The sequence below is a fragment of the Vanrija pseudolonga genome, chromosome 2 (genome assembly GCF_020906515.1).
Source record: "Vanrija pseudolonga chromosome 2, complete sequence".
NCBI classification, from domain to species: Eukaryota; Fungi; Basidiomycota; class Tremellomycetes; order Trichosporonales; family Trichosporonaceae; genus Vanrija; species Vanrija pseudolonga.
The window spans coordinates 276461-302637 of NC_085850.1; the positions used below are offsets into that span (position 1 = coordinate 276461).

The window sequence follows — 26177 nt, forward strand, 5'->3', positions numbered from 1 at the left end:
CCTCGTATTCGATCTCGACAAGGGCAGGAGGTAGTGCGTCGACCATCGCGCTGGTGATTACGCTGCCGCCGAAGTACGTGTGGTCGACGACCGTCTCGGCGTCGGTCATGATCGACTCGGCGGCCGTGACGGATGTCGCCGTGCTGGGCACGTCACGAGTCTCCTCCGACTCGACGGCGTCGATGGCCGTGGTTCCGAACACGTCGACAGACTCCTGCACAATAGTGCCGCTGCTCGACGCCGAGACGTCGCGAGTCCAGAACTCGCCCTGGGTCGGCGCGTCAACAGCCTCGTGCGCCTTGACGCATCGCCACCACTCGTGGTGGTAGTAGATGACCTGGTCGACTGCATAGGCTGTGCCGACAGACCAGGAGACGGTGGAGATTGACCTGGTCGAGGTTGTTGGCGACACGGGGACTGCGGTGGGCAGATCGGGGGTACGGGTGACGTCGCGCGGCGAAGTTGGGACTACCTGGGTGGTCTGGGTCGTGCTGCCGAATGCAACAGCAGTAGAGACACCCTCTTCAGTTGCTGCCTCGTTGATTGTGGCCGTGGAGGCCTCGGCAGCGGCGTATGCAATCACGTCGGCATCCTCAGACGCGACCTCGTCTGCAGCGTTCGTCTCCTGAGGCCGTCAGTACAGATCCAGTGGCCCAACTCACCTCATAAAGAGCCCAATAAGCACCGGGGAGGGGCACCTCGCCGACGTTCTCCTTAATGCAGCGGTACACGAGCCCGTTGTAAACCACAAGCGTGCCCGCAGCGAACCGCTCGGAGCGGGACCACCAGTGGAGGGACAGCGCCGACAGGTCGATGTGCATAAGACTCTCCACGTTGAGCATGTACCAGTACTCGCCTGCCGACGGGGGCTCGAGGGCCACATGCTCCTTGAGGCAGAGCCACGAGGCACCGGCGAATGTGACGATCGCCGACGCGGCGTAAGACGTGTTGATCGTCCACTCAGTCGCGGTCGAGACGCTGTGCGCCACGGCCTCGGTTGCTTCGGAGACTTGAGCGACCTCGAGGGAGGCTCCACCGCTGTCCGAGGCGGTCTCGACAGCGCGAGTGGTCGTCGACTCCGTAAGGAAAGTGGTCGAGCCCGTGACGCTGGTTGTGGCGGCCTCCGTGCCGCGCTCCGTGACAATGTTCTCAGCCACCTCGGTCAGCGCTGCAGCGACCTCAGCGGTCGTCGATCCGACATCGATGGCACGCGGCGTCGACGCCTCGGTAGGCATGACGGTGCCAGAACCCTCACCGAAGTCCGACTCGGCGTCGGACTCGGCGTCCGACTCATCCTCGTCGTCCGAGGACAGGGTACCGACACTGCCGAGAGTCGCCTTACGCGCCTCACGACGACGACGGCGGCGCGAGCGGCTGACGCTGCGCTTGTGTCCCTGCCCATGCTGCTTGCCGTGGCCGGAGCCGTGGTGCCCGGGACGGCGGGGACGCTTGGAGCGCTCACGAGCCTCGACCTCGACCCACGCGGTCGAATCGGGCGAATCGGCCGTGTCCACCAGAGCATGGTAGACTTCGTCGTTGTACGACACAACGGTGCCGGTGGTGTACGACGCACCCGCCACCCATGGGGCGATGGACGTGATGCTGGCGGGAGACGACTCGTAGCCGTCGTCGTCGGCATCGTCGTCGTCAGTGACGATGGTGGGGATGGCGACCTTGTCGTCGGCCGCGATGAGCTCGTCGTCAGCGACGACGTGGGGCACGACGACTTCGTCGTCGATCTCGAGCGCGAGCTCCGCCTGGTTGGAAGCGGACTTGGGCGCAGGGACAAGAGCCTCCTTGGCCTTACGCCAGCTCGAGCGGCGGCGGTGGAACACCTGCCAGTCGCCGTCGCCCTCGGCGTCGACTGAGGCAGCAAGGTTCTCGGTAGCAGTGGGTGCAGTGGCCACGGTCGCAGGGACGAGCTCGCCCGACGTGTCTGCGTCGTGCTCGACGACGACAGGGTGGCCGTCGAGGCTGCTAGAGGCCGAAGACGACTCGGCAGTGACCTGGGTGGTGATCGCCTCAGCAGCGGTGGTCTCGATGCTGCGTGCGGTAGGTGCGGTAGCCTCGCTTGCCGAAATGCTACTGAGTCCGGTCACCTCGGTACCCTGGGCCACGACGCTCTCGACCACCACAACCTCATGAGGCTCGCGAGCCTCCGGGACGTCATGCTCCTTGGAGGAATGTTCGACAACGTGAGAGGTAACTGCCGAGGCGTAGGTCGCTATGGGAGCGGCGAGCTGCTCGGCCGTGGCTTCGACCGTCGAGATGACCTGGGGCGCGGGGCCAGTGACAGCCGTGTCCTCGAGGACAATGGCGGTAGTCGATGCGGTGGTGGAGGCGGCAGGTGCCTCGCCAGCGTCGACGGCGTGAGACTCGACGGTCTCGGTTTTGGCCTTGGAGGCAAGCTCGACAGCAATCGCCACTGAGGCCTCGCTGGTGGCCTCCGTCTCGGCCGACTCGGTGGCGACGACAACGGCGGTGGCGGTGCCCTCGCTGGTGAGGCCGACAGGCAGAGCGCGAGTGCCGGAAAGCAGCGCGGTCGCAGCCTCGACCGCGTGGAATGTGACGTCCTTGGTCTGAACGACCGCCTTCTCGGCCGTCGCGTCAATCTTGGCAGTGTCGCCACTGGCGTTGCTCTCGCGCTGCTGGTGCTCGCCACGCTCTGGGTGTCGGCAAGCGACTCCTGGCGCGCGTGCTCGCTGAAGCGGTAGTGCTTCTGCGTGTACGTCTTGTACTCGAGGCGTGTCCACTTGGGGTCAGCGCCCGATGGCTGTGTGTGTGAGCTTCGCCGCGACCAAACGCTGCACGCAGACACGTACCTTGACCTCGGCGGTGTGCTCGGTCTCACAGCGCCACGGCTGGTCGCCGACCCACACGACCTCGCCGGTGGCGTACTTGGTGCCACTGGTCCACTGTGCACGCTCGTCCTCGTCGATCGGCTCGGGCTCACTCGCGTGCACGCGGTTACGCGTGAACGCGCGCAGGAGCGACGGCCACGACGAGCGCGTCGCGGCGTTGCTTGACGTCGTCGACTCGGCGAGCGACGCGCGGTGCTCGTGCGCGGGCAGGGCGATGACCGACTCGGCGAGGTCGGACAGCTGAGTCGGGGTCGCCTCGACCCAGTCCGGGCCCTCGTCGGGATTGTCCTTGTTTGACATTGTTCTGGGGTCATCGGGTGCGTCGGGGGGAAGGAAGACTTGCTTTGTGCTTGTTCTTGCTTGAGGTCTGGTGTGAGCTCTCGCTGGGTGACGGTGAAGCTCACTAGGTTGTATCTACTACGCTCTGGTTAAGAGAGTGCAGCGTTGAGGAAGAGAGAAGGAGAGAGAGTGAAAGAGGAAGAGACAGACGACGAGTGGGAGGGCGCGGGCGTGGGTGGGGGTGAGTGCTGCTGTCGCAAGGAGAGCGAGCCAGTCGGATCGTCGAGGAGGGCGGTTGGATGAGGTGTGTGTGTGGTGTTGTGTGGGCATGTTGTTGCGTGGGCGGCGAGCGGGCGGGTGACGATGACGACGGGCGTCACGACGGTGCGACGGGCGTGTGTTGTGTGTGTCGCACGTCGTGTGTGCAGTTTGTGCCGTGTGTGTCGACTTGTGCGTGTAGTGTGTGTCGTGCAACGAGGCATTGAGGCCTCGAGGATGTCGCAATGTCGAGCAGCACGCCACGGGGAAGAGAAGTTGTCAGAGATGACGAGCACGTTGGGATCGCCGTATGGCGGCGCCGGGCAGCAGCTTGCTCTCGCCCGCCCGCTGGCCAGTGACCGCCGATCTCGGCCAGCTACAGTTCAGTAGGCAGTCAGCTCAATCTTGTGGACCTGTTATGTTGCATGTGGTGTGCATGGCTAATGGTGGGCGGGCTGGACGAAGGACGTGAGTGGGTGCCCACCGCGTCGACGAGGAGGACGAGGGCGACGAGGCGCGGTGGAGGCGTGTAGTGACACACACACCACTGTCGATCCTATCGGTTCGTCCCCCGGTCCCTCCGCACCTCGTCGTCGCCATGACCGTCGTCGCCGTCGCCGTCGTGCATGATCATGAATGAGAGTAAGTTGGACAGACCTCGCCGAGCTGCTCTCTCTGGTGGTGGACGTGCTTATCCGAATAGTTGATGGAATCCATGACGTCACTGTTGTTGTAGCCGATGACCCGAAGACCCGACGACGACGCGACGACTCGACTCGCGGCGAGGCATGCCACATGCAACACGTCTGACAAACAGCCTTGTCGTCCTTGTCAGATACGACAGAGGCCGGGGTGTGCCGGGGTACATACCCGCCGCGCACCCGCCTAGCTCGCTAGAGCTTGGCATCGTCCCCGCACGACGCCGGCGGCACGCTGTCCACGGGCTACACAATGTGCGGAGATAGCCCGCCACATTCGCGGAACTGCTCCAACATCCACGCGTCGCTCCGGCATCGCTGCCGTGGCTATACCAGATATCACGACAGGTCGCCTTCGTGGGTAGCTGATGGGTGATAGCGCAGGTATGCCGGTGGACGAGTCGGAGGGGCGTGGGTGGACGTCGAAAATTACTGTGTGGCGCGTGAGTGTGGTGTCGGCGTCGGCGTCGGCGTGGAGGACAATAGTGGTGTTCTGCGGTGGTGGCTGTGATGCATAGGCGCTTCCTCCGTCTCTGATAGCCGTCGCCATCGCCACCAGCGTCGCCGTCGCCGTGCCCGTCACCGCCGCATTGCCTCGGTCTCATCTCTGTTCGTCGCCGAGTCCCCGCCTGACCACTCTCCTTATCCGACCCCCCCATCTCCGCTCCTTCGGCTATTGATCTCTGGACGATCTCTCAGCAACTGCCCATTCCTCCACTCCACAACCCACCACTGCAACTCTTGCCCATCTCGCACGCACAATGCCGGCCGTCACGAGTCTGACAGCGCCGCCAAAGAAGCGCAACTTTGCCTGCGAGAGCTGCAGGTCGAAAAAGGTGGGCGCAGGTGCGACCGCCTCGGGGCTGTTTGTTCCGAGCGAGCGAGGCGGAGCAGATCTATCACTAAGGCTGGAGTCGAGTTGGGCTGACACTCCCAGCGACGATGCGATGGCGGACAACCGCGATGCAGGGTGGGTTGAGAGATCATGGCAATTACTAACCCACCAGCTATGCACGACGCTCAAGACTGAGTGCATCTACAAAGGGTGGGTTGCAGTCTCTTTCGTGCCTCGCTGACAACAACCAGCATCCCGTCGTCCAAATACCTCCACGACCTAGAGGACCACGCGACCAAGCTGCGCGACACGCTCTCGCGCCTCAAACATGCGTCCAAGGAGGAGCGCGACCAAATCCTTGATCTGATTGACGACTCGAACATCCCCGCCACGGGGCCCAACCCGGACGGCTTTGGCTCGGAGCGCATGGCGAATATCGCGACCAGGCCGATGAAGCTCGACTCGTTGGTGGACAGTTTCAAGGAGCAGGTCAAGATATCGACGGATACGGACAATCGGGTGGGTTGGGTTGGGTCGGGTGTCATTGGCAGGACAGGATACTGACTTCTCCAGGCCGCGCTCCACGGCCCCTCGTCGCTGTACTACCTCTCGAGCGCGAACACTGCCCAGTCGCCGCCGCCAGCGCAGGCCGACCTCGTGACGGACGCACTAGACATCGAGCACCATCTCATGATGGACTGGATCGATCGCGTCGCCCTCGCCGCCTCGTTCCCCGTCATGAACGAGGAGGTGTGGAGGTACGTCCTCAAAATGCATTTCACCTGGGTCCAGCCCATGTTCGGTTTTGTTCACCACAAGACGTTCATGCGTGAGTGGCAGCTGCAGCTACCGACCGGCCTTTGCTCACCCCACCCCCCACAGGCGACATGCACCGCCCGCGCACCCCGCAGTCCATGTTCTCGCCGTTCCTCCTCTACTGCCTCTGCACGCATGTGATCCGCGCGTGCGACGTCAACCTCCTCAGCGAGGGCATGAACCCGTCGGACCCTTTCTTGCCCCAGGCCAAGCTGCTCGTCCTGCGCGAGGTCGAGCGTGGTAGCTCGCTGTCTGCGATCGCGGGCCTGCTCACCCTGAGTGCAAAGATCATGTCCCTGGGGCATGTCTCCCCGGCATGGGTCTATCTGTAGGTGGCTCGCCGCTGTCGCACCCACTGACCTCCAGCGGCATGGCCATCCGCATGATTGACGACCTCGGCATCCACCTCGACGGCAAGACGCCGGCCTCAGAATCCCAGTTCTCGACGGAAGAGCTCGAATCCCGGCGGCACATGTTCTGGTCGGCGTACCTCTGGGACAAGACCATGTCAACGTACCTCGGCCGCATGCCGATGCTGCAGCAGACGCGCGACTCGCCAAAACCCATCGACCCGGACGTCGAGCTCGACGCGGCGCCGTGGACGCCAGTGGGCAACCGCCTCGACCAGTTCCCGGCGTTCAAGTCGACCCCGAGTCTCGAGCTGTCGACGTTCTGCAACTCGTCGCGGCTGGCGATCATCATGAACGATATTTTGCTCTACGAGTGGGTACACAGGTTAAGGCTGTGCTGACAACGAAGCAATGGCTTCAGCTGCCCATTGAGTGCCGAGGGACGAGGTGGTGAGGCTGGTGCCCCGCTCCTCGACTCGATCCACCGCGCATTGAAAGAATGGCGCAAGAAGCTGCCCCCAGAACTCCAGTTCAGCCCCAAGGACGAGCCGGATCGTGTTCCCCCAGCTCACATCATCAACTTGAAGTGGGTGGACAACCGCTGTTTCCTTGCTGACCCACACAGCTGCCTCTATCACATGCTGTCGATCCTGCTGGACCGCCGACAGGCCGTCGGCGTCGTCCAAGACTCGAGCGTGAAATCCGCCCTCGAAATCTCTATCCTCGCCCAGCTGAGCCACTCGCACTTCCTTGACCGCGAGGCGGTACTCTCCCACTGCTGTGAGTTGGCATCCGGCTTCCACAACTGACCCCAGACTGCATCTACACCGCTGCGCTAGTGTTCCTCAGCAAGCTCCGATTGCGCACCAACGAAGGCTGGCTCTCGGACGAGGAGGCCGTCCTCGTGACGTCGCTGCAGTGGTGCCTGAACCGGTTGTCAAACGCGTCGACGACCATTGCCGCACTCCGCGGCCCAGTGACGGTGCTGCACGAAAAGGTGTCTACCCTCCCCGGCCCGATCGCCTCGATCATCATCAGCGCCATCGGCCCACCTCCAGTCAACCCCGAGGTCCCGTCGTCCGACTTCCAGCCGGCAACGACGACCAACGGGACAGCAGCGCACACCTCGCCCGACTCGATCAACTCGGCCAACTCGCTGCAGTCTCTCGTGTCGACGGCGCCGAACCGCAAGAGCACAGCACCACCGCTCCAGCCGACAACGTTTGAGAACAACAACCTGACGCTCGAGTCTGCGCTCGCCGCGATCCTGCGCAACGACACGAGCTCGCTGGCGACGGCCGCGCTAACGACGACCGACACGTCGCCCCAGAGCAACCAGAGCAACCCCGTCGTTGCGCCCACGCTGGTGGACAATGCTGCCGTCGGCCCAGGGAGCGACTTTTGGGGCTGGCTCGGCGGTGGCGAGTTTAGCTCGACGTCGGGCCAGTCGGGGCCGCAGATCCAGCCGACGGCGGCCGACGTCGACATGTCGTGGTTGTATTCCGTCCCGGATAGCTAGCGGGTGGAGCGGGGTGGGAGAGGGTGTTGTACGCTGTATCATCAATGTATCGTAGTGGGCTAGTGGGGTGAGAGCAGAGAGGCCGCAGGCCTCGTCACGAACATCTTGGCCAGCTGCCACGCTGGGGTCGTGTCGCCTCGTCACCTCCAAGTCTCTCGTCCTCCTTCCGAGCCACCGCCAAGTCGCCTCGCCACCTTGGCATCAGCACGTCCCACAACGACCGACCGGCATCACACCCGGCCACACAGCCGACACAAACCTGGCGCGACGACGACAAGGACGGCCGGAGCTGTGCAGCGCGCGGGGTCACGTTGACAGCGCTGCCCGCGAGCGAGAGCGAACAAGCGAGCGGCGACCGAGCGGCGACGTCGTCTTGGCGTCTGTCTGCATCGACGAAGCGAGCGAGCGCCGAAGATAGGCACGCTGCCCGCCCCGTCCTCCTTGGCCGATAACAATCGCCGGACCCGGGGCCTCGTCGTCGCCGGTGCGGGTTGCCCGCGATCGTCACCCCTCCCGCCAAGCTGACGAGCCCCGCACGATCGCCAGGCCGAGGGGCCGAGGGAGACCGAAGGATCAGCTGTCCGGGGTCACCCGGGCGTGGCCGAAAGGATGCTTCGTCAGCTCGTGTCGGCGAGCCGGCGAGCGGATCAGTGGTGTGTGTGGATCATGGCGGGCAACGATGCGAGGCTGCAAGACATGAATCACTGATCAAAGATGTGCTGGGCATCTGGGCGCCGAGACGCGGCGCTGCGCCATTTGTCCAACTTGCCTTGAGCCACGCTCACTGCCTCACGGCGCCGCAGCGCAAGCACATGACTAGGCCACGGCAGCTGCTCCAGCGCTCTAGCCAGCCGGCGCCACCTGGATTCCAAGATCTCGTACCACTGGGCATGTGACGACGACGTCGTCTCGGTCCTGCGCGCTCGGGATATTATCGTCACTTGCAGCACTGCCCCTCGGGCAGAGTTTAAAGTCGAGCAAGAGTCTCATGACGTTGCCTGCCCGCAATCAGGCAGGCGCAACGCGCATCAATGTGTACGAGGCATGGTGGGGACTTGCTTGGCTTTGGCTTTGCGTGGCGTGGGCTTGGGCTGGCTGGCTGGCTGGCTTGAGCTTGCTTCGGGACAAGGAGGATGCCACTGCGAGTCCAGTTGCCCGCGCCGCGCTGATCGCTCGGTCGAGGTGGTGGCGACGACGACGTTGTCGCACCCGCTTGCCTCGTCGTCGCCGAAGCATGCTGCATGCCCATGCATGCACTCACTCCCTTTGCCTAGCCAAACCTTGCGTCGCGGAGACAAAGTATAAGAACTCGCCGCGGCAAACACGTCGAGGTCGAAACCTGAGCAGAGATCGATCCCGCCTACGAATCAAACCCTGGCCTAGGCAGTAAACACCACCAAGACACCCACCAAAGCGACACAACCACAACTCTTCTCTCTTCTCCTCATCTCTCATCTTATAGTTCATCGTTCTCAACAAACCCCAACAACCCACACTCTCTACACCATCATGCTCGTCGCCACCGCCCTCCTCGCCACCCTCGCCGTCGTCGCGGCCCAGGACCCCTGCGGCCCCACCTCCAAGCCGCCCGTCAGCAGCACCACCACCGCGCCCCCCACCAGCACGACCGCGCCCCCTCCCACTGGCGGCGTCGCGCTCCACCCCAACGGCCAGAACGGCTGGTGCATCGACATTGCCGGCGCCAACTATGCCAACGGCACCCCCGTCCAGCTGTGAGTGTCGCCGAAGACGTGGGGCGAGTGGCTCCGCGGGGCGCTCAGGGAAGGACTGCAAAGGGAAAGGCCAGCGAGATCGTCCGCGCCGCCGCGTCCCTTGTCGTCGGCGCCGCCGCGCGTCCCACCCACACTCTCTCTCGCTCGTCGCTAACCCACCCCCAGCTACCAGTGCAACGGCACCGGTGCCCAGAAGTTTGCCATCCAGCGCGGCGACGGCAAGTTCCAGGTTGCCGGCACCAACTTCTGCGTCGACGCCGGCGTCAACCCCGGCAACGGCTCCAAGCTCCACCTCTGGCAGTGCTACCAGGGCCTCCCGCAGCAGCAGTGGTACTGGACCAACGACAACCGCATTGCTCTTACTGGCCAGGGTGAGTCTGCCGAGCGCCGAGCGCGCCACCATGCCGCGCAGCGGCGTGGTGGGTCGGAAAGCCACCTTCCTTCTGATCCCCCCTCTGTTTCTCCCCACTAACACCCCCGCAGGCCTCTGCCTCGACCTCCCCTCGGGCAGCCTCTCGAACGGCAACCAGCTCCAGGTCTGGCAGTGCGCCACGGGCAACACGAACCAGGTCTGGAGCAACTAAGCGGCGGACAAGGACGCGCAGTAGCAGTGGCCCCAGCGCCGGCCGGCGCCACCACCCACTGCCAAGCCCCCACGTCCCCCCTCTTCTCTCTCATCACGACCCGTCGACGCATGGACACTTTCTTCTCCTTATTCTCTCATGGACAATTTGACACCACCACCACCACCACACGCCGTCCCCGCAGTTTGTAGATAGGGCGGTACATTGCTGCAAGCCAAATGCAAATAACGTATCGTGTGTGGTGTGGGTGTGGGCGTGGGTGTGGGTGTGTGGGTGTGTAGGCGTGGTGTTTGGGTTGTGCCTCCCGCCGCCGCCGTGCCTTCCCGATGTGGCACCAAGTCCAAGTTATTGCGGGCAACGCGGCGACTTGGCGCCAAAGACGCGTCTCACGTCCCCACGCGCCTGTGCCCACCACCCACGAACACCTCGGGACGGACACAAACAGCTTCGACAGATGCATACAGCCGTGGCAGATACTCACACACGCATACATGCACACACACACACACACCAGCGATCATGCATGCGTGCATACCTCTGTCCCGAGTCGTCCGTCCCCGCGGCGTCCCCCGGCGCCACTCTCCCATCCGACAGCCCTCGCAGCGGCCACTTTGTCTCTCATTCCGTGTTTTGGGCGTTTCAGCTGCCCGCAGGTGGCGGCGGCGGCGGCGGCGCGGAGCCAAACCCAACGACTGATAGTTCTGCTTCCGTCATCTTACACGTGTCATTAGGGGCGCACTCTCGGCACACGAGCCGGAGCAGCAGCCGGAGGAGCCGGCTGGTGCCACCCACCTGCCTGCCTGCCCCACTCCGAGGCGGCGTCGTACTCCACTTTGCGATCTGCAGAATAAACTTCCTGGGGTCTTGCTTGGGTGGCTCTCTCTCGGCAGTGTCGGCAAGAAGGAGGTGGGCGGGGGTGGGTGGGTGCCGTGGAGTGGAGTGGGCGCTTAACTCCACTCGAGTGGTTCGCTTGTTTGTCAAGGCAGACGAGCGGACGAGCGGACGAGGCGGAGGCATGGCAAGGCGGGGGCATATGGACGCAGGGAACAGAACGTACGCAGGCCTTGCTTGAGCAGAGGCGAGGCGAGGTCCGCATGCTGCTGCCTTCATTAGACAAACGAAACAGGGCGCGAGCAGAGTCAAAGCCAAAGTTTTGACGGCTACGAGGCAAGCAGGAGCTGGAGCTCAGCTCGCCGCAGGCGCGAGGCGGAGCGGAGGAAGCGAGCCTGCAAGGAGGCGGGGCCAAGCCAGGCCCACGCCCACGAAACAGAGCGTGACGTCCGTCTGACGTCTGAACAAACATGTACCTGCGGCGTCTGTAGCGGAGGCAGCGGTGCAGCGGCCAGCTGCAGCAAGCACCCAGAGGCAGGCAGCTGGAGCTGAGTTGGCTCCGCTCCGCTACATGCCAGCGCAAAAGATGAGGCACAATCTCGTCGGGCAGATTTCGTGCCCTCGGCCGTAAGTCGTCGTAGTCCGCCGTACCCTGCTTCTGCAATCTCGCTTCCTTCAGTGCGGAGGCAGGCAGCGGAGCGCAGGATGGTCGAGGAGGACGGGGGCACAGCGTAACGCTGCACATGTTCCTGCGGCGTTCGGCGGAGTCGCTTCACAGGAGGGGAGTGCGAGACGGCGGTGGCAAACTTGGCCCCATGGCACCGGCGACCCACCACCCGACACATTGAAGCTGTGGCATCATGGCAGAGGCACAGCAAACTGTGGGACGAGGTACAGCTTCGAGGAGCTCGTTCGCCGCAGCGTCATGCGAGGTGGAGAGAGTCAGCTGGCCTGCTCGTGCGAGTGCGAGCGTGGCGCGTGGCACGCCGTCCTCGTGCGAGCTGGCTGGCTGACGGTGGTGACGCTGTCTCGCGTACCTCATACCTCAGGCAAGCAGCGGCCAAGTGGTGGAACCTTCGGTGCCGCGTGCCATCTCGTGCCGGTGACGCAGTGGCAGGGCGGTGCTCCATTCTTCGAGCAGCCACGGTCGGACGGCCAAGAGGAGCAGATGTCTCAGCCAGCCAGTCAGACGCCATCCGCCGCAGGATGGCGTTGAACAAGGTCATGCGCCAACTTGACTTGCGCCATGCGCTCAGCATGCACCACGCACAAGCAGCAGCATGCACGCTGCTGCTGCTGCTGCTGCACCCGCTCACCCCCAAACCCAACCCAACCCAAGCCACCGAGCCGACCTCACAGGCCAAGGCAGGCACCCACTTGTCCGTGCGCCACCCATGTGCCGTGCCAAGACCCTAGATTTTCAATGGATGACGCCGTCGTCAGTGTACGTCGCCTCACCTGCAGGTCTTGTTGCCTCCGTCATTGCGGTGCTGCTGGGCATTTGTGCTGGGCGAGCTGGGCACTGCGTATGCAGCAGCAGCGGAGAATCGGGAGGCATGGAGAGGGAGATCGAAGTAAGGAGACACTGCATACGCACCGCACAGCTCGCGGGCAAGCGTGCCTCCGTGGCCTTACTCAAGCTTACCACAATTACACGAGTTTACCCAAGGTGCCCACCAGGCCCACCATGCGCGCAAGTAGGCGCACGCATGCTGCCGATCGTTAGTCGTGTGTGATTGTGCCGTGGTGCTGTTCCGAGGCCCCTGGTCCAGGTGGTACGTTTGTTTTGAGGTCCGCGAGGTCCTAGGTCCTCTGTTGCCCATGTGTCTCTGTGCTCTTGTGTTGCGGCATGCGGCGGCTATGGGGCTGCAGCTCGCTCTGGCTAATCGCCAGCCTAATCCCTCCTTCCGCGGTACTAGACCGCTGCGTCGGCGCAATCTGAGACATGCGTTGAATTGGGCTTGTGCCAGCCAGCTTCCCCGCAAGCTATGCGTGGCGTCGACCGCGCCGTAGTTCACAGCAGATAGCAGCAGCAGCAGCAGCAGCAGCAGCAGCAAACGGCGCCTGGCACCGCCCTGCGTTGGCCGCAACATACCACGCAGCGACTATTTTCGCAAGCAGACAGCACCAGATTCCACCATGTGGCCAAGCAAAGCCTTTGCAGGCGTGCCTGGCAGAGGGCATTAAGGCTGCCGGCAGACCTAGGGAGGGAGAACGGGGTCCGACCCTGGCGGCCGTGAGTGTCAAGAGGGTGCTGGACCCTCGTGCCTGCGTAGACGGAGCAGGTGGATGAGGTCGGCGGCGGCGGCGAGGCGGCCGGGGAGGCGGCCGGGGGATACTCCGAGACGTCTGCAGCGCTTGAGGGCAAGCAGGCAAGCCGCAACAATTTGTCCAGCAAAGTTGCGCGCAAGGCCAGCGACGACACAATTGCATCACTGCTGCATCAGCCGCGGCACAGCGCACGCACGCATGCATGGAGAACATGAACTGTGTGACATGCTTGCTTGCCTTGCCTTGCCTTGCCCACTGCAGCACTCGTAAACAACATGTCCGCTCCGCCCCGCCGCGCCTGGCCGCCGCCTCTGCCGCAACACACAAACAATGACGGAATGAAACCAACCGCCCCGGACCTGGCCGCCAACCCACGAGCCACAAGCTGGCTGGCGTGCCGTGCCGCGCGCGCCCCTCCGTTGGGTGTGCGGCTACCACGTCGTTGCTTGGCAGCCTGTGCTGGTCAGGGCTCGTGGCCAAGGGCAGGCCGATTGCGCCGCTCCGACACGAGGATGCTTGTAATCTAGGGTACTCACTCGCAGCTGCGGCTGCAAGCAAGATTTGTTTGTGGCCCTCGCCTGCCTGCCTCTGTTGCTCCACCAGAAGCGGCAATGGCTGCCAAACCTGCCTGTGGGTAAGCTTGTTGCCCCTCATGTTGCGAGCGAGCGAGCGAGTGAGCACGCAGGCAAGGCAAAGCAGTCGCAGACTCTCAGAGCAGTCGCAGCCTCCTCCTCGTTGCCCGCCTCTGCAGACAGATCCAGCACATTCATAACCAGGCTTGTCTTTTCCTGTTCCTGCCGCTCTCCCGTCTGTCTCCCGTTGAATCCTATCGTCGAGCGTTATCTCGACGAGAACAAGCAAAGTCAGTTAATAAATCAACACACACGAGGCTCGACACCTTCTCGACCGACTTCGACCAGGCCTGCTGCTTTTTTTTTCTCGACTCGGCTCGACCACCAACCCTCCCCCCTCCTCTCCGACACCATGCGCTTCTCCCGCGCACTCGTCTTTGCCTCGGCGCTCATCGCCACGGCCAACGCCATCGCCATCGACCTGCCCACCAAGACTGAGGCTGTCGTCGTCGTCGAGGCCCGCGGCCACGCCTCGCACAAGCCGTCCAAGACGCCCCCTGGCCCGCCCGGCCCGTCCGCCACCCCCGGCGGCGGCGACGACGGCGGCGAGAGCGAGTGGAACGGCGGCAAGCACATCTACGCCGACGGCTGCGGCGATGTTTGTCTGTCGGTCAAGGACGGCAAGCTCGAGAAGGGCCAGCCCGTTGTTGTGTAAGTGGCGCGGGTGTGGCGGCGAAGAGGCTTGCTGCTGACCACCTCGCAGCGACAAGTGCACAAACGTCCCTGCCCAGTCGTGGGACATCCACCGCGGCAACGGCGCGATCCGCCTCAAGGGCACCGACTGGTGTCTCGAGGCCGCCGACGACCCGGCCGCAAAGGACAGCGTCAAGCTGTGGCGCTGCTACCCCGGCATTGCGGCGCAGTCGTGGCTCTGGGGCGACGACAACACCATCTCGCTGCCAGACCAGCACCTCTGCCTCGACCTGACGGACGGCGACAAGACGCCCGGCAACGCGGTGCAGACGTTTCAGTGCTTTGCGGGCAACACGAACCAGATCTGGACCACCAACATCAAGGACAACTAACCGTTGCCCAATATACCCGGAGCATACCCTAATAGACTTCCTCGCCGCTCTTGAATGATGACCATGTGCGCTACTCCACCACGAACAATGGCTCTTCATGGCTGTGCGTCTGGACATTCGCCGCTCGCGGCACCCCACACTCGCTGTATTCTCCATACTGCACACCGCTGTGTGCTGCTCTATAGTGGTCGCTACTGGCCGTATATTCATTGCTCTCACCACCACGGACAATTTGCCATACAGAGGCGTGTGGATGTGGATGCAATACAGTTGCTTAGAGGCTGGCAGGAGGAGCTGCAGCAGAGGAAACACAACCGGCGGCAGCAGCCAAGTTGCCGTTGTCAAGACGCGCCGCTGCGCGAAACCTTCCCGCAGGAAGGCGGGACGCGTTGTTACGGCGTCGACAACCGCGTCTGGGCTGGGCTGCCGGGCTGGGCTGGGCACCCAAACCAGCCCAGCCTGGGCCATCTCCTGGTTCGCGTTCCTGGGCCGTGCATGCTGACATGATCTGTCCATTGAGCAAGGTGAGTTGCTAGCCCGGCGAGCATGGCCGCGTTTGGTGTTTCGGGTTATTGTTGTTGTCGAGCTCGACGCTGGTGTGCGCTTAACCATCCCCTGCCGACACCCACCAGCCACTGTAAAGCGTGCACTACTAATACACCCCCTGAGTAGTTCATTGTGCCGTGTGCCGTGTGCCGTGGGCTAGGCCAGGTAGGATAGGCTTCCCTTGTCGTGGTCATTAGGCGACGGGGACAGCGAATGCAGCAGGTAGGACAAGCCAGCTGCAGTAGGCAATCAACAGCCAGAGCCACGAGGTTTCGCCGTGTGTGCCAGCGTGCCAAGCAAGCCTCAGCCTCAGCCTGGCCATTCATTCCGCGCCTCACGATCGCGAGCAACGGCAGCGTGTCACCCTCCGCGTCAGTGGGACGTGTCGACGTGCACTAGTGGGCATGGGATGAGCCGCGGCGGTCGGCAAACATTCCATAATCATGAGTTCTCGAGAGCTTCTGGCAGCGCAGTCTGGATGCCGGAGACGCAGGCACTGGTCGCAGGGGCAAACGTCAGACGTCGGCGTGGTCCTCTTGGCTTCTTGACGACGACTGCTAGGTGCTGGGAACTTGGAGCAGCTGCACGTGGGCTGGGAGCGAGAGGGTGGAGAGGGTGTGTGTGTGAGCCGGCTCTGGGAACCGGCCAAGCCGTAGCGTGAGCGTGGAAGAGGGACGGCTGGCGGTCAGTTCACTCCACCCCAGCACCACACATCGCTCGCTTGGGTCGTTCCTGCGCGTTCCTCTGCAGCCATTGTGGCTTGTGAGAGTGGGGACCCGGGGTGAAGCAGGCACTCGGCACTCGGCACTGCTGGCTGGTGCTGCTAGCCTTCTACTGGAGGCAGTAGGCAGGGGCGAGGGGATGCAGGCCTGGGAGTCTGTGTCTCGGAGGTGGATATCGGCGCGGGGGTCGGGGGCCAGCCATGTTCTCAAGCACGCACACAGCAGCACACAGCATGGCGATCTGGCGATCTGTCGTTGTACATACTGCACATGCAAGTGGCACCCGCACCGACATGCACCGAGATGCGTTACACCGAGATGCGACAGCAAGCAGAACTGCACCGAGATCAGTCAGATCCACCACATCACCGAGATGGCGCCGCGAGCCTACCAGGCAGGACCAATGTCGCAATCGCTCCGGACCTCGCCTCGCCTGGCAGCGGCGGATTTGACCGGCCACTGACCGATAACACCATCGCGCACCATGACCACTACCACGACGGCGAACGACGAGTATAGCCCAGCGGCGATGGCATCGACTCGTCATGCATCGCCCACATCATCATGACCGACACACGCCCGCTCACACGCATCGCGGTCATTGGCGCCGGTGCGTCCGGCCTCGCGACGCTCGCCCAGCTCAAGGAGGTATATGCCCGGCCCAAGGTCGCCGCCGAGACGCGCGTCGAGATTGTGGGGTTTGAGAGCCGTGATGGCGTGGGAGGTATCTGGTGCGTCGAGCAGCGGTGAGGCCTCGCTGACATGCGCAGGAACTACGACCCAAACCCCACGCCGTTCCTCCGCGCCGCGCGCACAGTAGACGGCGGCAAGACGCAGCTGCTGCCCTATCCCGCGGGCAACGAGGCCCCGACGCCCGTCTACGACGGGCTGCGGACCAACCTCGCCGGCGGGATCATGCAGTTTCGCGGCTTCCCCTTCCCCGAGAGCGCGCACCTCTTCCCCACGAGCGAGCAGGTACTGGCCTACCTCGAGGCGTACGCCGAGGCGAAGGACCTGCTGCGTCACATCCGGTTCTCGACACGCGTCGAGCGGCTCCGGCTCACGCCGACCAGCGGGGCGCGGCGCGGCGGCCGCCGGTGGGGCATCACGTCCAGCAACACTGCGAGCGGGACGACCACGTCCGAGGAGTTTGACTACGTCGCCGTCGCGAATGGGCACTATGCGGACGGGTACATCCCGCCGATTGACGGCCTGTCGCAGTTCCCGGGCACGATCCTGCACTCGCGCGAGTTCCGCAAGGAGGCGGAGTATGCAGGCAAGCGCGTGCTCGTCGTCGGGTCGTTTGCGAGCGGATCAGACGTGAGCCGGCTCATCGCGCAGCTGAATGTCGGGCACTACGATGCGACTGGCGCCGCGCTGCACGACGACGGCGACAAGCTGCCCTTTACGCCCGTGTACCAGTCGTCGTCGGGCGTGCCGAACATCAACAACGGGCTGCAGGACGGCAGCGAGCCGTGGAATCCGTTCGTGGAGAACGTGCCGCTCATCGAGCGCGTCGAGGGGGCGTCGGCGTCGTATCCGAAGGGCAGGGTGTGGTTCTACCCCGAGGGCGCCGAGACGGACAATGGCATCGCGCGCGGGTCGCATGCGCCGCTCGACGACGTCGACGTGATCATCTTCGCGACGGGGTACTACAACGCGCTGCCGTTCATCAAGGGCGCCGACGCGCCGTGGCGCGAGCTCCGCCCGCTCGAGGACGAGATCACAAAGGAGGAACGCGCCGGCGGCGCAGAGTGGGAGATTGGCGGGCTGCGCGGCTGGGCCGTGCGTGGGCTGGATCCCCTGCTTCTCTTCCTTGAGAACGACCGGACGATCATCTTCAACGTGTTACGTGAGTGTAGCGTGCTGGCTGGCAGCTGACACGCAGAATACCAGATCGCACCGTTCCCTTTTGCCGAGGTACAGGGCCGCCTGGCGGCGCTCCTGTGGGCAGGGCAACTGCCCAACTTCCCCGACGTGCCGTCGCCGCCGCCGAACCTCGGCAACCCGTACGTCGCGCAGCTTGCGCGCGCCGCGGCGGAGGGCGAAGCTGCCGACTCGTCGGCGCCGACACCGGCCCTGTCCGAGTCGGCAGCGTCGCGCGACTCGTCCTCGCCCTCCACGCCGTCGGAAGAGGCCCCGCCAGTCCAAGTGACAGAGAGCAAGGGCGAGCAGCTGCGCCACACGCACCGCAAGCGCAAAGAGTTCATCTTTCCCAACCCCTACGAGCTGCACTGGACATCGTACGTCTTCAGCCTCACGCGTGAGGGCGAGGACGAGAACACGGAGGACTACTGGCTCGGGATTGAGCAGTGGCGCGCCGACCTGCGCAACGACGTGTTCCTGCGTAAGCGCACGCTGGGGTACTAGTAGAGCATAGATGCATCATCTTGGGTTATGGGTTGGCGGGTCGGAGGAGTGGCCGTTCGTGGCGGGGCCGAGGGGCGGATTTGGCCGAGATGGCGTCTGGGCACGCCGCGCAGCGACGCCGCCGCCAGCGCCAATGGCGACGAGCGCATGCCATGCACTCGCGCAGTGTCCGAAATCCGGCGCGCTTATCACGCTGGGGGTGGCGGTTACGCGCAGCGCAGCTCGCCGAGCCGCGGCGCCGGCTCGCCTGCCTCCAGGACCGACTGACCGATGGCGACATCGGCTACCAACATGACGCACCGCACGCCACTCACACGGCCAACTAGGGCTATGGCGACGGCGCGAGCCATGCAGCGGGCGAGTTGTGCTCCGCGCGTGTACTTATACCTGGCATAGACCTGGTCCTCGCCGCTGAGCAACACCCATACCCGCGCACGCACAATGTCCCCCGTCGCTGTGCCTATCCCCGAACCCGTCGACACGGCAGCCACCCTCGCCGAGCTCAAGGCGCTGCCCACCCCGCCGGAGATCGCGGCGTGGGTGCCCCCGCCGACGACGACGGCAGACCGTGCGTGCCTCCCTCGCTGATTACCGCGAGCGAGCGGCACTGACGCGCCCCAGTCGAGTGGGCCGACCTGCAAACCCTCGACCTCAACGACCTCGACGACGCCGCGCGCCGCCCCCTCGCCGTGGCTGCCGCGCGCAAGGGCCTGGCAGAGGACGGGTTCCTCTTCATCACCGGCACGGGCGTGAGCACCGAGACGCTGCAGCGTAACCTCAGCATTGCGAAGTTTCTCGTCGAGGGGTTGAGCCTTGAGGAGAAGACGCCGTGGAAAGCTGATCTCGCCGCCGGGAGCTACAAGGGGTACAAGGTTGCTGGGGAGTGGAGTAGTCCTGCTCGTGGGCCTGACAAGGTCGAGGTGAGTGGCCGTGTCCGAGCGAAGCGAGGCCGGGGTGGGGGTGTACGAACACAAAGTCTGCACCGGTGCCAACGACGGCTAGCTACTACCCCAGCGAGCTCGCTGACGCTCGCTCGCGCTCGCAGCACTACAACTTCGAGTCGGCCTCCTTCACCGCCCCGCTCAACACACAGCACCCGCCCCAGCTGCTCCCCTTCATCCCCGAGATCAAGGCGTTCGCCGAGCACACGTACAACAATGTAGTCTACCGCATCCTCAAGCTCGTGAGCCTCGCGCTCGAGCTGCCCGAGGACTACCTGTGGGGGCTGCACGACCACAACGGTAACATCGGGCACGCTTGCTCGCGGTACATGGGCTACTACCCGCTCAGCGATGCGGAAGCTGAGGCCGGCGACGGGGTGCTGAGCCGCGGCCACACGGACTGTGAGTGGGGCACCGGGACAGGACAGGACAAGTCGAGTTGCTGACGCTGACGCCGCAGACAACTCCATCTCGCTCCTCTACTCGCAGCCCGTGAGCGCGCTCCAGCTGCTCACGAACGACGGGCAGTGGAAGTGGGTCAAGCACGTCGAGGGCGCCGTGGTGGTTAACACGGCGGACGCGCTCGAGTGTGAGTGTGGCAGCGGGCGCTGCATTGCCTGCCGCCTCGAGCTACATAGCTGACCAGCGCAGTCCTCTCCGGCGGCCTGTTCAAAGCCACGCGCCACCGCGTCGTCCGCCCGCCGCCCGACCAGCAGCAGCTGATCCGGTACATCCTGATCCACTTTGCCCGCACGCGGCGCGACCTGCCTCTCGAGCCGGTGTGGGACTCGCCCGTGGTCAAGGCACACGGGAAGAACCAGTTCCAGGACCGGATTGACGCTGGCGGCGCGGCGCCGACGCAGGACGAGTGGCTGCGTGAGCGCATCCGCCGGACCGGGCACGAGGACTGTGAGTGGGCCAAGTCACGACGTACACCAAGGTCGGCGAGGCTGACACACACCCCAGACTACAAGCAGAACACGCAGAACAAGTCGGACAACAAGTGGGTCGAGGAGGAGGTGCTGGGGAGGAAAGTAAAGTACTTTGTCTAGATGTCGAGGATGTCATGGAGCATGACTGTGGCTTTCGGGTTTCGGATTGGACAAAGATGGCGCCATCTTGCTTGGCTTCGAGCGCATCACGCAACAACACCTCGTCGCACTTTTTTCTCCGCCCGCTGCCAGAGTCAGAGTGCACTTACCACCGGGACGCGGTGTAGAGAGCACAGCTGTACGGCACTGTCAGCAGTCAGCGAGCGAGTCAGCTGCCTCCTCCCGCGTCGAGGTCGTCGCAGCCGCGCACATTTCCTAACTCCGGTAGGGATCCGGAACGATTCCAAACTCCAACAACTTGCATCGATCCACTTTGCGAAAGCCGATATCTGCGCCTACCGGACCGATCAACGCGCTCGCTCGCTCGCAACATCACGAATGCCACCAGAAACCTCACGGCGCAAGGCGTCGCACGCGCATGACGCGCCGCCCGGCCCGTGGAAGAAGCGGGGGTACGGGCATACCTGTGCGGTGAGTGCGGTCTAACCTGTTTGTCGTCCCCCACTCACTCATTCTTTAGGTATGCCGCGAGCGCAAGATCAAGTGTATCGGGGCCGACGAGCCGCCGTGCAAGGGCTGCAGGGAGGCGAACACCATCTGCCGCCCGGCGGTGCGGGTGCGCATGACGAAGAAGCGCGCGGCCGAGGAGGAGGCTGCGCCGCGACGGCCCGCTGAGCCGTCGCCGGCGTCCTCGTCGCCCCGGACACACGCACACCACCCCGCCGCCGAGTCGCTCCTCCAGCTCAAGGGCGAGCACGAGCGAGCCCCGCCCGAGGCGGGCACGATCTCGGTGCCCGTGTCGCTGCTCGCGTCGCTCGAGGCGCGTATCCGCAAGCTGGAGGGCAGCGGCTCTGGCTCCGGCCCGCCGTCGCCGTCGACCTCGGTCGGGACAGAGCACCACGCCCACGCGCACCACCACCAACACGCACAGCCGACGACGCTCGGGTCGCCGCGGTACGATGTCGGCTCGGCCGCGCGCCCAGTGTACCATGGCGAGATATCGATGTTTGACGAGGGCGCCGAGCGCGACGAGCGCGCCGCGTGGGGAGAGCGCAGCCCGAGCCCCGAGGCCGTGCGCGAGCGGGGACACCGCGCGTCTGCCGCCGACCAGCACGAGTGGTCGGACGAGTCGCTGCGCGCCGCTGCGCGCCTGCGGCACCGGTACGCGAGCGCCGAGGACGGCGAGAACTGGCTCGAGAGCTACTTTTGCTGGGCGAGCGCCGTCGACGGTGTGGTGCACCGCCCGAGCTTCATCCGTGAGTCGTTGAGCCAGTTGCCTTCATGCTAACGCCAGGCGACATGGCGCTGGACGGGCCGTACTTCTCCGACTTTCTGCTCGTCGCCATCTACGTCACGGGTATCCGGTTCACGACGGGGATGGACGAGCGCGAGCGCGAGGCGCGGGGCGCGCACTACGAGGGGATTGCGATGAGCATGCTGCCTGAGCAGATTATGAAGCCGGGGAGCATAGCCTCCATCCGTGGGTCATTGTTGTCGTGCCTCGCTGACCCACGCCAGACGGCATGCTCGTCCTCGCCGGGAGACAAATGGGCGTCGGCAAGATCCAACAAGCGTGGATGATCTTCGGGCTCGCGATCCGCATGATGCAGGACATGGGGCTGCATTTGCCTGTGTCCGACCCGTCCAAGTTCAGCTCGGACGAGCTCGACATGCGCGCGCGCCTCTTCTGGGGCGTGTATGCGTGGGACAAGACGCTGAGCATGGCGCTTGGGCGGGAGCCGTCGCTCGTCCACCGGCCGGGCATGTCGACTGACGCGCTGCCGTCCGACACGGACGACGGGTTCGAGTGGCAGCCGCATCTGCCGTGTATCCGCCATGCGTAGGTCGCGCGCTGGAGAGAGCTTGCTGACCCGCTCCCAGGCCGTACCCCCGCCAGCCGCTCCTCAAGACCTTCACGCTCCGCCACTACGCGCACCTGACCCTCATCCTCGACTCGATCCTCAACAACATGTACTCGCCTGGCCGGCCACACCGGCGCAGCTTGGGCTTTGTGCAGAGCGCGGTGGATCAGCTGGCCGAGTGGCGCGCCAACCTCCCCAGTGTGCTCAAGCTCGAGTCGGGCAACATGCCCGAGGTGTGCCCCCCGCCGAATGTCGCGACGCTCAAGTGGGTTGTTGACGCTGAGGGATCTTTTCTAACCCGCAGCATGTGCTACCATACCATCCGCATCCTGGTGTACCGCCCACTCCTGGCCGACAACGCGCGACCGGCAAACTCGTCGCGTGCACTCAACACCTCGTCGACGCTCAACGACCAGACGGCGCTCCACCACTGCCGGGACGCGGCGATCAACATATCCGAGATCCTCCAGATGTGGGGCCGGACATTCGGCCACTACTCGCACCACTACACCATCCTCTACGCCGGCTTTATTGCCAGCTGCCTCGACATTCTGCTGATACGGTCTGCCGAGCCGGCCGTGCGTGACGAGGCTCTCGACCGGGTCAGGTACGTGCTCGAGGTGCTCGAGCAGTGCGTGGCGCAGGGTGGATGTGTGCGCAAGGGCGTTATCAACATCCGGTCCCAGCTGGATCGTGTGACCAAGGCGAGCTTGTCCCCTAGCCAGCAGTTGGCCATTACGCCGTCGAATGGCGGCGGTGCTCAACTTGGACTGCCTCCCCCACCGCCCGACTTTACGGCCCAGGTCGCCAACGTGGCGCTGCAGGGTCTCCCAGCCGGCTCGGGGCAGGTGTGGGCCCCCGAGAACGACTTTGGCTGGTTCACCGACGGCAACATGTGGGACATGCCCACGCTGCTCGACATGCTCGGCGGCGGGCCCCTGGCCTATGCTCAGGCGCTGAACATTTCCAATGTAAATACAGGACTGTAACATGTAGCTGCATTGCAACACTCTATAATAGATGACTGGGACATAGTAGTAGTAGACAACCGTTAAACCTTAGGCGCGGACAACGTTGCCGTTGAGCACCTCCTTCTTCTCCTTGTCGTCCTCGACGGCCTTGGCACTGCTGACGGGGTGGGCGGCATCGGTGCTCTCACGGGCGCGGAGGGACGCGACGTCGCCCTCGGAGGACAGAATGGTCGTCTCCTCGGCAAGGGCGCGCTTCTTGAGCCTGCGGTCGTCGATGTAGCGGATGATGGCGAGCAGGAGACCGAAGGCGAGGATTGCAATGTTGATGCTGAATCCACGGCGGTACTTTGGCTTGTCGTCTGAGCGGAAGATCTGCGCGCCGTAGATGCCGGCCGTGTTGGCGCCCATGATGACCATGGCCATGGCCAGGGCGCGCTCCTCCGAGTCACGCGCGGAAAGCGACATCCAGGCAATGTTGAGCGGGTGCGAGAAGGTGCCGAAAGTCTGCGTCCACACGACACCAAAGTACTTGACGCCGCGCGAGTTGAGCTCGGTGAAGATACGGTTGAAGATGTAACCGAGCATGTGGCCCGAGAAGCCTGCAATGACGGTCGGACCGCGGAGGTTGAAGTGGTCCGACACGTATGAGAAGACGAAGGACACGGGCACCTGGAGCCAGAAACCGACGGAAGCGAGCGCGTTCGAGGTGAGCGGGGCGAAGCCGAACGACGAGACGATCGAGGGCGAGTACGTGTCGAACGCACGCTGGGGGCCGTTGTTGCAGAGGGTGATGAAGAGGTGGACCCAGAGACGCCAGTTTCCGAACGCGCGCTTGAAGGCGTCGAGGCCAATGTGGCTCTTCTTTTTGCCCTTCATCGGGTCGTCGAGGATGACGCGGGTGCGGAGGATCTCGAGCTCGCGGTCGGTGAACCAGCGCTTCTTGGGGAGGAACGTCGACGTGGGGTTCTTGAAGCTGTCGGGAAGGAAGAAGCCGAACACGAAGCCGGACGCGACGGTGAACGCGCCCATGAGCGCAAAGAGCCAGAACCAGCCCGGCTGGCCGCCGACGCCGCGCATGTGGAGGATGCCGTATGCGAGGAGCTTGGAGGAGGCCTGGCCGATCTGGTTGCCAAAGTAGAAGAACATGACGCGCTTGGCCGTCTCACTGCGCGTGTACCACGTCGACAGGGTCCACAGGCCGCCGGGGATGAAGCCACTCTCCGTCATGCCGAGCAGGAAACGCGTCGCGATGAACGGGCCGTAGCCGCGCTGGAAGGCCTGGAAGGTGGAGACGATGCCGAAGAGGAAGAGCTGGAGCGTGAGCCACTTGCCGGGGCCGATGCGGTACAGCGCCATGTTGGACGGCACTTCGAAGAGCACGATGCCGAGCGAAAGCATCTGCTGGCCGACGTTGAACTGGTCCTGCGTGATGCGGACGTCCTTGAGGAAGTTGTCCGTGAGTGCGTTGGCAATGTTACCGCGGTCGAGCTCTGGCACGGGGTTAGTGGTGGTGCGGGCGGCTGCGTGGCATCGGGAGGGAGTGTGGCTCGCGGCAGTGAGTGCCACACGACGACGACCCGATGTCCATCGCATGCAAGCAGGCCACTTACGAAGACAGAAGAAGCCCAGCGTCAGAATAGGCATGATGATAAAGTCCATCCTGGTAGCGGTTAGCGGTGGTGCCACACCACGTGGTGAGGGGGTGCCACTTACTTGCGCTTGGCGCGCTGCTCCTCCTCTGGCGTCCAGTTCTTGGCCAGGCGGAGGGTCTCCTCGTCCTCGGGCCTGGGCGGGCTGTCATACGACGATGTTGGCACGAGGCTGTTGCCGTTCTTCTCGGCGGACATGTTGGTGCGTGTGAGTGCTGGTGGTGGTGGTGATGGAGAAGGCGGTTAGTCTCTTGATCAACAAGGCTTTTAAAACACCATCTACATCTCTCCGTGTCGAGGTTAGATTTTCCCTGCACTTGCTCCACAGTGATCGTCGCCAACCAACCCCGTCGGCGGCGCTGTCCTCTATGGCGACAGTTGCGCAAGTGATGGCGACAACCTGGCGCGAGAATAACCAACGCTCGGCGCAGGGCAGGGTTTAGTGTGAGCATGAGCAGGAGCGACGGCGGTGGAGCCTCCCAGCCAGAGTCAGCAGTGCGTACACGCAGCCTGTGAGCGAGCGAGCGGCAGCAGCCACTGGCGCGTGGCTCGTCTTGGCTCGATGGCGACATTTTCGGGTGGACATCATAGGTACATAGATGATACAGTGTACCTAGGTGGGCTGGGCGGGCGAGAGGGGGAGGGCGCGCAGACGGGCGACCGGATACCGCGTACCACTAGCTGGTGTGCTCGCTTGTGCAGACACACTGTCGCGATGGAGCGTGTGACCGCTACGAGGGCAGAAATCTGGAATAACGTGGTATGCGAGAGCCGTCACAAAGGCAATGGAGCAATGCCAAGATGCTGGGCAAGGCAAGCCAAACGAGTGCCACTGAGGCCGAGTGCCTCGCAGCCAAGCATCAGACACAGTGCGCCAAGGCCCAGGATCTGGAATGGAGCCCAGCGCCGAGCCGTCGTCATGGTCGTACTGCGGATGGGCTGGCAGGTGGAGCAGGTACATACAGCGGTCTCGTCTGGACCCAGCACGCGATAAGCACGCCATCACCATTTACATAGATTACACGGCGACGGGGAGCGCGGGGCTGCAGCGGCGATAATGTGATAAGTGGAGATAATGCACCACAGAGGTAGGTGTCGGAGCTCCAGATCGGCGCGGAATGGTGCGAGCGGGGAGTCGTCGGGCGATAGGATGTCGCGGTGCGCACGCCACATACGCACCTCGTCTTCCTCGGAAGCATGCATGAGAGCATGTTTCGTGCTGCGAGCAATGCATGCATCGAGGCGTGCTTGCTTGTTTCAAGAGGGTTGCTTGCTGAAGACGTGTCTTGGCACCAGATCCCCCCAGCCTTGGCAGGCGAGTGAGCGGCTGGCGCCGCTGGGCCAAGATTCCCATTGTGGCCTGCGCCAGCCA

The 26177-nt window shown here is 64.0% G+C and overlaps 5 protein-coding genes across 6 annotated transcripts; 4 read left to right on the plus strand and 1 right to left on the minus strand.

The window, feature by feature from the left end:
- The first annotated feature begins 4818 nt into the window (after positions 1–4818).
- Positions 4819–8279, plus strand: nit-4_9 (Nitrogen assimilation transcription factor nit-4). 2 transcript variants are annotated; one of them, XM_062768384.1, is made up of 11 exons: positions 4819–4932; positions 5034–5066; positions 5104–5141; positions 5183–5450; positions 5505–5760; positions 5814–6075; positions 6114–6470; positions 6507–6683; positions 6723–6877; positions 6913–7814; positions 7879–8279. In XM_062768384.1, the coding sequence occupies exons 1-10, from the start codon at positions 4858–4860 to the stop codon at positions 7614–7616; spliced, it is 2325 nt and encodes a 774-aa protein (XP_062624368.1). In that variant the 5' UTR covers positions 4819–4857; the 3' UTR covers positions 7617–7814; positions 7879–8279. The 2 variants fall into 2 exon arrangements, with proteins under 2 accessions (XP_062624368.1, XP_062624369.1); XM_062768385.1 differs by having other exon boundaries at positions 6913–8279.
- Positions 8280–8852: 573 nt separating this feature from the next.
- On the plus strand, positions 8853–10168 carry xlnA_4 (Endo-1,4-beta-xylanase A). Its single transcript, XM_062768386.1, has 3 exons — positions 8853–9349; positions 9515–9720; positions 9833–10168. The coding sequence occupies exons 1-3, from the start codon at positions 9126–9128 to the stop codon at positions 9931–9933; spliced, it is 531 nt and encodes a 176-aa protein (XP_062624370.1). The 5' UTR covers positions 8853–9125; the 3' UTR covers positions 9934–10168.
- A 3612-nt stretch (positions 10169–13780) lies between these two features.
- Positions 13781–14973, plus strand: LOC62_02G001885 (uncharacterized protein). The gene is made up of 2 exons (XM_062768387.1): positions 13781–14318; positions 14371–14973. Exons 1-2 carry the CDS (start codon positions 14020–14022, stop codon positions 14690–14692), a joined length of 621 nt encoding a protein of 206 aa, XP_062624371.1. The 5' UTR covers positions 13781–14019; the 3' UTR covers positions 14693–14973.
- Positions 14974–16524: 1551 nt separating this feature from the next.
- On the plus strand, positions 16525–23174 carry FMOGS-OX1 (Flavin-containing monooxygenase FMO GS-OX1; the record flags this gene model as incomplete). Its single annotated transcript, XM_062768388.1, has 14 exons — positions 16525–16658; positions 16731–17812; positions 17849–18307; positions 18952–19250; positions 19376–19673; positions 19732–19858; positions 19918–20180; positions 20238–20274; positions 20500–20794; positions 20844–21579; positions 21618–21803; positions 21842–22163; positions 22205–22450; positions 22490–23174. 14 exons carry the CDS (start codon positions 16525–16527, stop codon positions 23172–23174), a joined length of 5169 nt encoding a protein of 1722 aa, XP_062624372.1.
- Positions 23175–23243: 69 nt separating this feature from the next.
- Positions 23244–25003, minus strand: YIL166C_7 (putative transporter; the record flags this gene model as incomplete). The annotated part of the gene is made up of 3 exons (XM_062768389.1): positions 23244–24646; positions 24767–24816; positions 24870–25003. 3 exons carry the CDS (start codon positions 25001–25003, stop codon positions 23244–23246), a joined length of 1587 nt encoding a protein of 528 aa, XP_062624373.1.
- Between the last annotated feature and the right edge of the window lie 1174 nt (positions 25004–26177).

Excerpts from the sequence above, each read along its gene's own strand:
- nit-4_9 (XM_062768385.1), top strand. The coding sequence starts at position 4,858 with ATGCCGGCCGTCACGAGTCTGACAGCGCCGCCAAAGAAGCGCAACTTT. Across the intron at positions 4,933-5,033 it reads AGAGCTGCAGGTCGAAAAAG|CGACGATGCGATGGCGGACA; the intron begins GTGGGCGCAGGT and ends TGACACTCCCAG. Across the intron at positions 5,451-5,504 it reads CGACGGATACGGACAATCGG|GCCGCGCTCCACGGCCCCTC; the intron begins GTGGGTTGGGTT and ends TGACTTCTCCAG.
- xlnA_4 (XM_062768386.1), top strand. The coding sequence starts at position 9,126 with ATGCTCGTCGCCACCGCCCTCCTCGCCACCCTCGCCGTCGTCGCGGCC. Across the intron at positions 9,350-9,514 it reads AACGGCACCCCCGTCCAGCT|CTACCAGTGCAACGGCACCG; the intron begins GTGAGTGTCGCC and ends ACCCACCCCCAG. Across the intron at positions 9,721-9,832 it reads CATTGCTCTTACTGGCCAGG|GCCTCTGCCTCGACCTCCCC; the intron begins GTGAGTCTGCCG and ends ACACCCCCGCAG.
- LOC62_02G001885 (XM_062768387.1), top strand. The coding sequence starts at position 14,020 with ATGCGCTTCTCCCGCGCACTCGTCTTTGCCTCGGCGCTCATCGCCACG. Across the intron at positions 14,319-14,370 it reads AAGGGCCAGCCCGTTGTTGT|CGACAAGTGCACAAACGTCC; the intron begins GTAAGTGGCGCG and ends ACCACCTCGCAG.